This window comes from Perissodus microlepis, chromosome 23, assembly GCF_051167445.1.
Source record: "Perissodus microlepis isolate ML-2025 ecotype Zambia chromosome 23, ASM5116744v1, whole genome shotgun sequence".
Classification (NCBI taxonomy): domain Eukaryota; kingdom Metazoa; phylum Chordata; class Actinopteri; order Cichliformes; family Cichlidae; genus Perissodus; species Perissodus microlepis.
In genome coordinates, this window is record NC_140482.1 from 31,608,368 (window position 1) to 31,622,240 (window position 13,873).

Consider the following 13,873-nt stretch of genomic DNA (forward strand, 5'->3'; position numbering starts at 1 on the left):
TATATCCCATAATCTAACCCATGATGAGAATTTGTCATTTCTTTATTTAAGGCATGTGTGAAATTTAAAAAAGGTCCAACTCAGGATTAGCAATGTGTACCTAAAAAAGTGGCCAGCCAGCGTGGATGCATAATGCGGACTTTAATGTCTGCTATAAATGACAAGGAAATGTTGCAGTACATTCACAAATAGGTTTTATTTTAATCTTTTTTTTATACATTATAACCATACCCAACACATTTTATATTATAATAAAATGACTCTTGTCATTTACATAAATCAAGGATTTGTGTATTAAGACTGCAAAATAGTACTGTAATTTTTGTATATAGCTTTGTACACATACAGGTGACAATGCATCCATTTTGCTCTTTACAAATGCACATTTTTTGGGGGGCGGGGGAGGGGATAAGAAAGGGCAGCCATAAGCAGAGGATACAAGAGCTCTAGCAAGACAGCAGGATAGTAAGTAAAACCACCACCAATACTGACCTGGGTTACAATGCTCGGTCAGACCCTTTGTATGACTTGAGAAGTCTGATGTCCCACTTGAAGTCAGGTTGTACTTTTAACAAAATTAACTGGGTTTAATCACAAGGAAAAGCATTTTAGCAATAATTCAACCGAAATCTTTCAAGAGCGAGCCTCCGGGTTGGCTGCATCCAAGGAGAAAGCTCAGAGCGACACATGTAGCGGTACGGTGAAAATATATACACCTCAGGGGGAAAGTACAGACAGACAACATAGAGAAAGAAAATGTCAAATAAGCCAACATGATTGAAATCTCTTAAACATTGCAGATTCAGGATTCTGATAAAAACACCACCTAATCATCCCCATCATGAGTTGGGAAACCAAATACACAAACAGTATTAGAAGATAATAAACCATGCTATATTGTCCCATGAATACATTTTTGTTTCCTCAATGTCAAACACATTTTGGCATATAACGGCATGTGTGTCCTCCCATGTGAGACCGAGTGTGGGATGCAAATTGAAATAAATGCTGAAGAAATGATGTCAATCAGCACTTAGATCACTGACTAAGAAAATGAGAACATTCAAATTACAGTTTCATACTGTTCATGAATCTGCACACAAGAAAAAGATCAGCCATCAGAAAAAAAAAAAAAAAAAAAGTAGTAGTTGTGAGTAACCTCTTTGGTTTGTGATATTGTTCATTTGCCAAAAAAGTGAAAATGACTCCTTACACGCTCATTTGCCCTGGATTCTACTCTCAAACTCGATTATTATATTGGAGGTAATTGCAACAGAACCTTTTAGCATTTATGATTCTAATTAAAGTAGCAGCATTTACCTTCAATAAAAGCAATCGCGAGTTTGCAAGTAGATAATATGCTTGGATTTCCCTTTGATTTTCACCAAATCTCTACAGCAGGTTATTTAATAAAATACAGTCCCATGTGCCATCACCCATTGCCATAGAAAAGGTTAATACAGAATATCTGACAATACAAAATAAGTTTGTCAATGCAAATTTAGCTGACACACTGGCAGCCCTTCAGTGCTTTACATCCTCTGTAGCAGTGTGGAAAAATGAGCTGTGGCTGCTCTCGACACTGTCAAGGTGAAGCTGTGGTCTTACAGTACAATGACTCAATGGGCCCTGCTGCTGGTGAAGAAAGAACTGGGGAGGGGGAACAAAAACTGTTTGAAGCTATAGCAACAAGAAAAAAAGTGCCAATATTTGTGAGAGCTTCTGTGCGTACACGTACAGGATATGCACGTGTATGCACAGAGGTCCCGAGACGTGGCAGGGCAGCGTGGGAGCCCGGTCACTCGGCGCCGCGGGTGGGAGTGCTGGGCTGGTTGAGGCCCATGGTTTTGCACAACCAGCCGGCAAAGTCCACTTCCTCCACTTCTGATCGCTTGATGAATGTGTGACTCTAAGGAAAAATGAAACTTCAGTTTTTATTGTTATCAGAAAAACTAAACAAAAAACAGATGGGTTAAGTATCAAATTAAAAATAATAAAATTAGAATAAATATTAGGGGGCCCACCATGAGCATCTTCAGATCCGCTCTCTCAGCTGGGTTTTTAATCAAACTGCAGACAAAAATGAGATAAATATGTTAAACGTAAGTAAAATATCCTTTGCATGCATGTCGTTCACCATGTATATGCAGAGGATGCTAGAAAGCCTTGTTCCGGTTCAGAGTTCACCTTAAAACACGAGTTTACCATGTATGCACGCTTTTCTTTAGTAGTTTTGACATCAGCCGCAGTGCAGTATAGACTTTAGACAAGACTGATATAGAAACATGTGCAACAATATCTCCTTATTCATAGACTTTTTAAAAGGTAAAGAACAGTAGATACTATTCTGGACTATTATGGCAAAAACGTTATTTTTATCACTATTCCAGACGGGATCTTTATCCGAGTGTGGTGCTGACTTGTTTCCTAACCACCTCAAACCTGCACAAGCACAAAAACTACATGCATGCATTTAATTACAAACAACTCTTGCAACAGGTGTGTGAAGCAATTTGGAAATGTCAAAGTTTTCTGAATAGCTTCCTTTCATAATTCTTCATGAGGTGAGAAAAGAAAGACAAACGTCACATTCGGTGCTCACCATTTTGTCACAAAGTCCTGGAAGTCACTGGTGAAGACACCAAGCGGCAGTTTGGGGGGTGGCTGAGGAGGAAGCAAGAGTTAAAGATTATACACTGACTGAGGAAAGATGCGAGTGTTTGTTCATACTGTGGAAAAAACAGACATTGCTCAGACCTCATTGACAATGTAGTCCAAAAGTTCAAAGATGGCCATGGCAGGTCTACTGTCCATCCCAGATCCTGTGGGAAAAGAAACAGACATAATCTCTGGTTAGTCTTCTTTAGAATACATTTAAATGCTTTAGTTTTAATTTTACTGTGCATTTTCTCAAACTGTACAACAACACAGCAGCTCTTGTGCTGCCAAAAGCTCTGTATGAGCTCTTGTCTCTTTAAGGCAGCCATTATAGTCTGTTGCAGACACCAACAGCTGACACCAGGGCTGAGTAATCATTCCTGAAGTCTGCATGTGTATATGGGGAATTGTGATGTAAAGTTCAAGTTTGCACATAACCATTTCTTTTTCTTTTTTTTTTTTTTTTTTAATTTAGGTACTGTGAGCCCAGTCATCTCTACTGGACGACTCAGCTGTCATGTAAAGCTCTTCAGGAAGGCTACAGACTAGTTAAGTGCAGAGATTATGTTTCCCCATGAGGATCAATAAAGATGTTTTTGGCTTTATTCAAAATTCCAAAGTTGGACCACACAACCAGAATGTGATTGCTCTATTCTCCTGTGGATGCCAGACAGGTTAATGCATGAAAACGATTTCATGCATTACTGTTGCTGAATTATGAATGCACCGTGGGGGTTTTGTTAAAAACATGTATACCATTGGAAGTGTGAACATAGACAGCCCAGTTGCACAAAAGGCTAACCCTCACCCTGTCAAAAGTCACCATCTTCAAATTTCCACATTTTCTGATTGTCCATTGCATTATGATTTTGACATAGCTGTGACCTGTGAGTCAGCTCTGAGCATACAGTCAAAGTAGAGTCAAAGTTGGCATGTTAATTGGCAGCCAAAACTGCCAATTAACATGCCAACTTTTCCACTGCTGTGAGGACAGGATTGTCAAACAACAACAAAAAAAACAAACCCTTACCCGCTAGGCTTCCAGTTCCTCAGATGCTAGGAGTGCATAAAGACTAATGTTTGTTCTTAAAGCCAACAACAGAAAATTTGGTTGAGATATTTCAGAGTTCGCTGTGAGGCATCCACTCATACACTGCACGAGGCCACGCCAGAGTAGCTGCTAGTCAAGCATTATGGAAAAGTGTTACACACTGGCCTCGGTAAGGTTAGGAGCAACGTTTGCTTTTGGGAGAGTATAACTCCCTTCGTTGCAGACTTCACAAATCTTTTGCATACACAAAACCGTAAACAAGACACTAAAGGGAGGAGAAAACCCACAAAGCATAATATGAGCACAAATCTAATCTAATGTCAAGTAATCTGCATAAGTTTATAGGCACGTGTGTGTGCTATTGCCCTTCATACCACTTATAGGCCTTCCGGGTGGTCTAGGCCTCTGCATGTTGATGTGAGGCTCTCCCTCAGCCCCATCCACAACGGCCCGTCCAAAGATGGCCTCCAGTTCTCTGGCGTCTGGTGGGGGGATGGGGTAGCGGCCAATCGCCAGCTCTACCAGAGACAGACCCATGCTCCACACGTCAGACTGAACCGAGTAATGAGTGCCCTGCAGTCTCTCCGGCTGTTGAGAAACACATAACTACGTCACAGAGAGCCGGTGAAGCCAAGACGCCAAGCAGGAGAGAGGGCTGGGCGGCGAAGGCACAGGAAGTGGAGGAGAGGAGTGGGAAGAGAAGAGGAGGGGGGTGTTATGGCAAGCAGAGGTGGGGTGTGGTTAGGGCAAGAGGACAGAAAAGAGGGTTTGGCAGGAAGTGGACAGCAACTTTGGACTGTTTTAGGGGTGAGCAAGGACAGGTGTGTGCGTGCCTGTGTGTGTGTTTTAGGAATTGCAATCAAAGGGCAAGCTTCTCTGCACCAGAGGTGCTTTTTTGGGAGTAGGATGGGACACACAAGCAGCTTTTGGCACTGCACCCACCAGGTGTCTAAGAGTGAGGGGAAAGGACGAGAAAGCTCAAGCACAGTTGCCTCCCTCATTGCCAAAGAGCCCTTCCTGGGTACAGCCCGTGGTTCTTGGCAGGGGAGTGAGGGAGGGCCAGAGGAAAGGAAGGCAGAGGGTGGGACCAGAGAACAAGAGCCATGTGAGAAGAGTGGAGAAGGAAAGTGGGGATAGGGCCAGAGGAAAAGGGGTGGGGGCGCAGGCGCGCAGAGCTGACTCACCGACATGTAGGAGCGCGTTCCAACAAAGGAGTTGGCCATGGAATCTATGAGCTGGCCGCTAACACCGAAGTCGCACAGCTTGATCTCCCCACGAGAGTTGACCAGTATGTTGGAGGGCTTGACGTCTACATGGCAGAGGGGACATGGACAAAAACAAATGCGCATTACATTTAAAAGAAGAGGCTCTTCTTCATACTGTGTTTCATCTGTCATTCCTTTGGCTTACAAGTTTCTGTATGCAAGAGAAGGCACAGATTTATTACTAAATTATACCTAAAGAAACAGCAGACACTGCTACACTGGTGTTCTGATTTACACGCTTCTGTGCAAAACATTTAGGAATTGTCATTTTCAGAAATAATACCATTAACATTTTATTTTTCAAATACAAAGTACAGATAACAAGGAAAACAAATGAATACTTGGTGTGACCACCTTGTACCTTTAAAAATAGAATAATTACTCCTTGACACACACGCACAATTTTTCAGTGTGTTTGTTGCAGGCTGTTGCAGACATGGTGATAACATGTTTTTCCTGTGCATTTCTGTGTCTCTAAGATGTGGAGGCTACAGCAGCTGCTGCACGTTTAAACATCTTAATTTCCTAAAACTTTTTGCACTGAACTCTATAGAGCTTTGCGAACGTGTTTATAAACCCCCCTTGCTTCATGTCTGAACGAGCCCCAGGTCACCTTTCTCTGCTTTGCTCTCGTGAAAACTGCACATGACCAAAAAGGCACATCTATCATGTCTGCTTTTATTTTCTTTTGCCTGTTTCTTTCTCTCCATCATGGGGATAATTGAAGCTGTAAGGAACATAAATCTGACCCAAGTTTGACTGACAGAATGACATGACTTTTAATGTCGCTGAAACTAGCATTATGTGCTTATACACGTGTGAAGTGAGAGCACAGCATTTTGATATTTTGCGTGATAATTAAAAGAGGGACACCAAATATCAATAGTTTATGATGTAACTTCTAAACAGAAATTTAACCTTTTAGTGGTAGAATAATAAAAATCTGTGCTTTGATGAGAAGCATCAGAAAAGTGCCTCATTTAAATTAAACGTGAAAACTTAAGTCTTCAGATTTCACCATGATGGGACAAAGAAGCAAAAAAAGCTTCCTACGAACATTAAAAATAATCTGAGAAAACTACGAACACAAATGCTCATCTCACGTTCGGCCATCCTGAGATAACGTTAGCTGACCACGGCAAAGTTAAATCGGTTCAACCAAAGAAGCCAACCAACACTCGACATACTTAGGTTGGCATCCTGGTATCTTCCAATTCAGAATGAGCCAAGAAAGCAACACAATCCATCCCCCTACTTGCGACCACAATCTTGTGGATTTCTCTTACATGCTCGAGCTTCTGGAACTCAGAAGCATGACATCACATTTTATCCCATCACAACCTTTCCTGGATTCTGGAGGGAAGTGACGCTCAAAGTTGAGGAAAGAATGCAGCATAAAAGACTGCATTACTTGCAACGCATGGACGTCATGGGCGGCAGATTCATATGTGTCTATAACAGCTCATTATCTCACAGAAGACTGGTGACTCATGTCTCTCATTCAAAATGTGTGCAATAGCACTGTAGTCCATACATGCTTGTCCATACAAGTTGACCTAGGCTGCCCGATCAGCCTGTCCGCTTCACAATTTCACTTTGCAGCAATAAAAACGACTAAAGCGATTCTCTGGCGATTCCCTCCTACAAGAATACTGTGATATATGTAGGGAAAACATTTACATCTATTGTTTGTATCCCAGTTTTTATGTGAGACAATACCATGAACCTATGCTTTCCACGATGGATAGAAAACGCTTTCTCACAAATACAGATCGTTCATGCTTCATAGAAATATTGAAAACAGGACTACAGTCTTCCGTGCAGGCCACGGGTGGCATGTACAGATCTCCCAGCTCTTGCTGAGTCCCTGTTGTAAACAAGCCCAGTCCTCCACATATCCAATTCATCGCTGAAAAACATCCTGCAAAATAATGGTGTAGGACTGAGCCCTGCAATCTGTCCTCTGCGGTGTATGACCCCCTCCCACCGACCAAGGCCACGTGAGGAGAGGCTGAGAAAGAAATGGCATGAAAGAGCGGGAGAAAGATGGAGGGAGACGCGGAGGGAGGGGTCAACAGGGTGCGGTTGCTCTATAATCACATCTGAGAGGCTGTAATTACCGCCTGAGCTCACAGACAACTCTGTCCTGGAGTACCACCGACCCTGTAGCACTGAAACTTCACTGCACGATGCACTTCTTGCTGCTCCCTTTCTCAGTAATTTTCACAACAGCACACCCATGTGTCCTCACTTGTGTGCAGAGAAAAACCTGCCTGAGATGCTGTGACCTGTCATTTCAATGAATACAAATAATGTTTTCATGAGGACAATATGTTTATTCTACAAATTCCCTTGATGAGAAACTTGTTATTTCCCCCCCCAAAAAATAGCTGGTCCCGTATGTGCATACGTGTGCTAAAGCTCTTAAGATGCTGATGCATGTGAAGGGAGAGCAATGAAGACAATTAATACAAATTCAAATGAAGAAGTACAGATACTACTGGCGCCCGTCGACTGGATGTAGCGCATTTCAAGTGGTTACACTAACCGAAGAAGTTCAGACGTCTGGAAATACCGATCAGACCTAATGTCCAAAAAGCTTTATCTTATAGTTTAAGAAACTATAATCCATGGTCTGAATCTCTACCGGATGTCTGTAAGAATTGTCTACAAAAACACTGATAACCGATTATCAAATGAGGCTGACGTGCCACATATTTTATATTTTATCCAAACCCAAATAACTCTGTAACACAGTGATTTCATAAACTCCATATTTGGGATTTATTATACTGTAGAGATTTGAAAGTGTTCCAAATGAGATTTTGAGCACAACTGTAATTTATCGGGACTCAAGAACAGCATTACCTCTGTGCATGATCTGGTGCTTCTCTCGCAGATATGCCAATCCCCTCAACACCTGTAAAGGAGAAAAAAAAACCCCAAATAATTCAGTTTACAGACATACAATCTAGGAGTCCACACACACGGGACTGTACTGTGCATGCAACTTATGCATTATTGAACAACACACAGCTAGTTGAGCAACATCACAACCACAAGCGAAACCACAAAGAACAGCACACATGCAAAAATAGGCACAACCCTTTTGTTTATATTGCTGCCAAATTCGAACAGCAACTATATTTCAAAAGAAAAAGGTGTTGGATTAAGTCGCTCTGTGGTCAAAATTTAAGCATCCAGCATACATCCATATGCTGTCCACAATTACAGGTGGACACAGAGGATTCATTTAGCTCAATATGTGACTACGGTCAATATCTCTTAACCTTAAGTGCTGTGCAGAGCATCTCACATCACAGTTCAGTGTTAACTGTAAAAGTTTTCCTTTGATCTTCTGGATATAAAATATTTGAATTTCTTCATTTTACCCTAGTGGACATGTTTAAAATTGTGTAATAAATAGGGTATGACCTTCTCAGAAAATCTGCTTTGTGGTCAGAAACGCCTTAAAATCCTCGAGTCCAGAATTATTTTCACACATCACCTCCAGCCGTAAACCTTTCTAAACATTACCTGACGGGATGTGAGAACGTGAATGTCCGACAAAGTCGACATTAAGTACACTTTAACCACCAGCTGCCAAAGAGTCTGACTGCTCTGATTTTTGGAGATTAAGAAAAGAAAGCAGAAATTATTCTGCAGAGACTCCTGCCTCAAAACGTCAGGAAGCGAACTCGTCTAAACCAGAGTGAAAATGTGTCTGATGTTGACCTGCGGTGTCACGTGATCAATTTCAGAAACTTATCAGGCCCGACTCTCCTGACATCGTCCACAGTTCATGTGAGAAGACTTGTGAAGCGAATCATATTTTACAGCCTATAAATAAACACCTAAAGCCACAAAACAAAAACAAACAAACAAAGTAAAACATCAATGGTGTACGCACAGCTATGCTAACTTTTCCAAGGATTTCTTCTGGGATTCTTCTGGCTTCTTTAAGAACCTGGTCCAAGGATCCGCCATCCTGCAGAGACCAAAACAGCCCATGTTAAGACAGACAAAACTGCCTGTAGCTGTGGGAACGTGTGTGTCGCACAACATAAGAATTCTCAGATGATGCGATTCACAAAATCGATTCCAGTCTCACACAGAAATTGCAGCTAACAATCTTTGTCTCTCACCATGTGCTCCATACAGATGCTGATCTCTCCATCGCTGTAGAAGGCCCCATAGAAGCCCACAATATAGGGCGAGTTGCATTCATGCAGGACCTGCAGTTCTCTGATAATCTGGTTTCTGATGGCAGGTTTGATTTCCAGGTGGATCAACTGACGAGAAAAAACACAGAAACGAAATACTGTTTTAATTAGTGTTGCATGCAGACGACGCAGTTACACCGTCTGAAGTCCTCTTTTTACACTTGTGGCACTTTGTTAGGCACACCTGCTCGACTGCTCATTAAAACACAAATAGCTAATCGGCAACAAACGGCAGCAACTCTGTGCATTTAGGCATGTACTCGTGGTCAAAACGAGCTGCTGAAGTTCAGACGATAAGAATGGGGATGAAAGGTGATTAAAGTGACTGAACATGTCTGTCATGGTTGTTGGTGCCAGGCAGGCTGGTCTGAGTATTTTAGAAACTGCTGATCTAATTGGATTCTCCCACACAACCATCTCCAGGGTCCAAAAAAGAGAAAATAGCCAGTGAGCAGCAGCAGTTCTGAGCGAAAATGCTTGCTGATGCAATGGCCGTAGAGCTTTGAGTCAATGGGAAGGCAACAGTAACTCAAATAGTCACTCATTGCAACCAAGGTATGCAGAAGAACATCTCTGACTGCACAATGCTTTGAACCTTCAAGCAGATTGGCTACAGCAACAAAAACCCACAGCAGGTACCATTCCTGTCAGCAAAGAACAGGAAACTGAGGCTACAACTTGCACATCTCACTAAATGTGAACAGTAGAAGGCTTGGTCTGACAAGTCTTGATTTCTGCGTTTGGTGTAAACAACATGAAAGCACGGATCCATCCTGCCTTGTATCAATGGTCCAGGCTGCTGGTGTGGGGGACAGTTTCCTCACACACTTTGAGTCCCTTGGTACCAAATAAACATTGTTCAAACACCACAGCCTACATGACAATAACTGCTGACCTTGTCTATCCTTTTATGGCCACAGTGTACCATCCTCTGATGGCTGCTTCTAGCAGGATAATGCAATGTCACAACGATCACATCAAACTATTTTTTTGAACATGACAGTGAGTTCACTGCAGTCAAATGGCCTCCACAGCCACCAGATGTCAAGAACCTTTGAAATGTTGTGAAACCACAGATTCACATCATGGATCTGCAGCAGCTTCATAATACCATTATGTCCACATGGACCATAATCTCTGAGGAATGTCTCCAGTTTAGAAGAACTTTCAACAAAGGTTCAACTGACATCCACAGGTCTCAAGCCTGAGCTCGCTTAGACTGCTGCTGCCACATCTGTATAAAGTCTAGATAACTTACTACATTCATTCTTAAATACCCACAAAGAGATAGATACTAAGAGATAAGTATTTAGTGTATGAAACTACACTTTGATAGTGTGAAAGGAAATTTAAAAAAGTGTAACATAATGGCAAATATCTTTCGTAAAAGCACACAAGATGATACTTGTGATAAGGATGCCATTAGGGTTTGTCGTTAAAAAAAAAGTGAAGGTAATATAAACAAAACATTTCACAATGGAAAAAATGTGTCGGCGCTCTTTGATAAGCTGAGCTATGCAGCTCAGGCGCTGCCAATAAAATACCTCAGGCATATCTTTGACATTTACCTGAAACATTTTTGTTTCTGAACTTCAAAACTAACAGTTTTGTTGTAACCGTTTTATTATTTTCAGTTCCCTTGTCTTTCTCCAGAAAGAGGCGTTTCCAGACATGGTGCACTGATAACATCTTAGACTTGAAGTGGAATGCAGTTTTTTTTACTTTCACTTGGAGAACAGCTGTTAAACAATCATTCTTCACCTTCCGAGCCATGACCAAGCCCGAGGGTTTGTGGCGGACTTTGTTGACCACCCCTCCGTTTCCTGCGCCCAGCTCACATATGGGTTCGAAATCTTCATCCTTCAGCTCCCCAACCTGGGCTTTCTGGGTGAGAAAGGCTTCCAGCCGTTTCCTCTGCTGTTCATCCAGGTCCAGCTCCCCCAGTTTCTTCTGTAAGGCCTCGAGGTTGGCTCTGTAAGGAGGTGGCATTTGGTTTAGCAGAGTTCCTTAAAAGGAGTGAGAATTAACATATGCACCTCCTTATACGGTGGTGCAGAACGAAATCTTGTGCAACTCCAGTAACAGCCAATTACCTCGGTATAAGGACAAAGCAATTCACGATTCAGTGGTTTAACACAATTAATCATAAGGCACAGCACTTACTCAGATGCAGCATCAATGGTGTTGGAGGTGGCCTGTCCCTCTCCAATGGGCGTAATATTAAGGGGACCGGGTTTTCTTTTGGGCCCCATTTCAATAACAACCCGAATCGACTTTGTCCAAAATTTAAAAATAAATTAACGAAAAAGGCAAAAAATTAAAAAAGAAGCACAAAACTGCAGTGAACTGGGCTGCTGCTAGCCTAACCTTTCCCTCGTGTGAAAGTCAGTATTAAAAAGCAACAGGATCAGCTCTAGTATAACTTGGCTAGCTAACGTTAGCTAAGTTAGTGCACTTTCGGAAGCATGTCACTTAGTTAATCTGGTAAAACCTATCACCCCGATGTGCTCTTAAAAGTCAGACAGCTTCTTCGGTTTAACTGACTTAGAGAATTCGAGGTGTAGACATTTCTGTCACTCGGCTTCTTCTTGGTTTTCTACCTGCTGCTGCTAGCCATTAGCCACCTAGCTGCTCCTGCTAACTAGCGCTACCTCCTGCAAAATCGTGCCTTGCGCCTCTCAGTCCGAACCTGCAGCCGCCTCTCACAGCACACGGGGCCGCCTGCCACGCTTTTACCGGCAGCTACACCGGGGCACCGACTCGGCTTGTTTCCCTAAGCGAGAGGGCGGGGTACGAAAAGTAAATCCGTCCGCGATACAGTCCGGGGTGTGGGGTTATCAAGCGGCGAAAAGGACTGTGGCTAATACAGGAAGCAAGCAGCTGCCTGCAGCATCAGACCTGACACCAACAGGGAGAGCCCGTGATAAATAGCGCGAGATTGGCTTTGACAAGTTGATACGAGATATGCAAAAAAAATAAAAAATCTCATGGGTGGGTGGATGACATATGCAGTTTGTGGTAACACCTCCAGTACATTGTTTTTTAACGAGGAACAAGCTCATTTTAACCATATGTCATCTGCCCTGTGCAGCTTTGTGTATTTATTAGTAATAAGTAAACACACAAGAACAGAAGAGGGGGGCAGTGTTTGCTGCCATCTGCTGGCGGTGGTTGGCAATAACAGGCTCAAGTGAAGATAGTTTCATTTAATCTTAAATCAGAAACGATCGTGATATGAAACTAAAGATATAAAAGACCCCACCTGGGAGCGATTTTCTTCTTCTTAATTGTACATCGTAAAAACTGTATTTGACAGAGTTTTGAGAAGGAGGGGGGCGGAGTGTTGTAGGTTTTACAGTTTAAAAAATGATTTCTTTTTAGAAAAATGTCCATGTATACACTAATATTTTATGGGGTCTTTTTTGGCCATGCTCTACCGGTAAAATTCGATTGAGTGGCTTTAGCGTCATCTTGTCAAAAAATCAAAAAGATTTCTATTTTGGCATGAGCTTTCTATTAAAATAATTATGTTTCATATAACATGTACCCATGTGGAAAAACAAACCACGGTCATCTATGGCCTAATGTTAATATATCAAATGACTGAATCATTCTCTGTTATTGTCTTTTACAAACAGTAAATACCACACGTTTCCCCAGATTTCCTGTGCAAAAAAGGTTTTCGATGCCAGTGAGATGTATTCATGTACTTGTACTCATTAATAAAATATATGGTATAACAACCAAGCAGATACCATTTTTAGATGGCTCAGTTTTCAGTAACATCCTGAACTGTGAGACAGAACACTATATATAATAAGTATCACACTATCATCTGCTTATGGACAGGAAATGAGTACATTAGAGGTACAGCTCAGGTCGATCGCTTTGCAGATAAAGTTAGAGAGATGATCTGGACATGTACAGAGATAATGATACACTGGACAAAAGGTGCTAAATATGGAGTCAGTAGAAGAAGAGGAGGAGGTTCATGGATGAAGTGAAGGAGGACACACAGAGGACTGGGGTGACAGAGGAGGATGCTGGGTTAGGGTAGGAATAGAGATGATCTACTGTAGTGACCTCTAAAGACAGCAGAAGAAAGAAGAGGAGCACTTATCATGTGCTTCTTTTGTGGGAAAAAAATCCTGACAGTCTAGTGATCTGCTGTGACTTTTTAATATACTTTAGTCAAGTTCAACATCACTATGATAAAAAAAACTCATCAATGAAATTTGTAATATTAAAATATTTACAAAATATTGTTGTAGTTGGATGGATCTTCCTTCCAGTGTGAACAAACAGACATGTTCTTATTATTAAAGGTCACTTGATCAGATAAATAACACATAAAACAGATGGTTTGTTATTAAGATTTAAGCAACCTGAAAAAACAGACATCCATTACACTAAATAAGTGCTGCCCAGCAATTAACAAATAGATTTCAGAGTTCCACATGAATCACCAAACTTGCCAAACTCTAAAGATGTCTAAAGGTGTGGATGACTGTGTTTGATTCAGGTTTTTAAAAGTCTTTTCAGATGACCAATGTGTCCAGAACTGGCTGGTCCATCAGAGTAGAGGCCCAGAGCACCAGAATTTCATCACAGCATCTTTAAATAACTCTTCCAGCAGTTTGTCTTAAAGCCCACTATAATAAAGAGATTTTTAGATT

General features: G+C 41.8%; 1 protein-coding gene across 1 annotated transcript; it reads right to left on the reverse strand.

Moving 5' to 3' along the window:
• Positions 1-177: 177 nt before the first annotated feature.
• On the reverse strand, positions 178-12,145 carry map2k2a (mitogen-activated protein kinase kinase 2a). The gene is made up of 11 exons (XM_084921691.1): positions 11,361-12,145; positions 10,959-11,169; positions 9,120-9,266; positions 8,885-8,962; positions 7,843-7,894; positions 4,894-5,018; positions 4,084-4,297; positions 2,758-2,822; positions 2,603-2,664; positions 2,025-2,070; positions 178-1,909 (listed from the first exon to the last, which is right to left on the reverse strand). The coding sequence occupies exons 1-11, from the start codon at positions 11,447-11,449 to the stop codon at positions 1,799-1,801; spliced, it is 1,200 nt and encodes a 399-aa protein (XP_084777817.1). The 5' UTR covers positions 11,450-12,145; the 3' UTR covers positions 178-1,798.
• Positions 12,146-13,873: the final 1,728 nt, after the last annotated feature.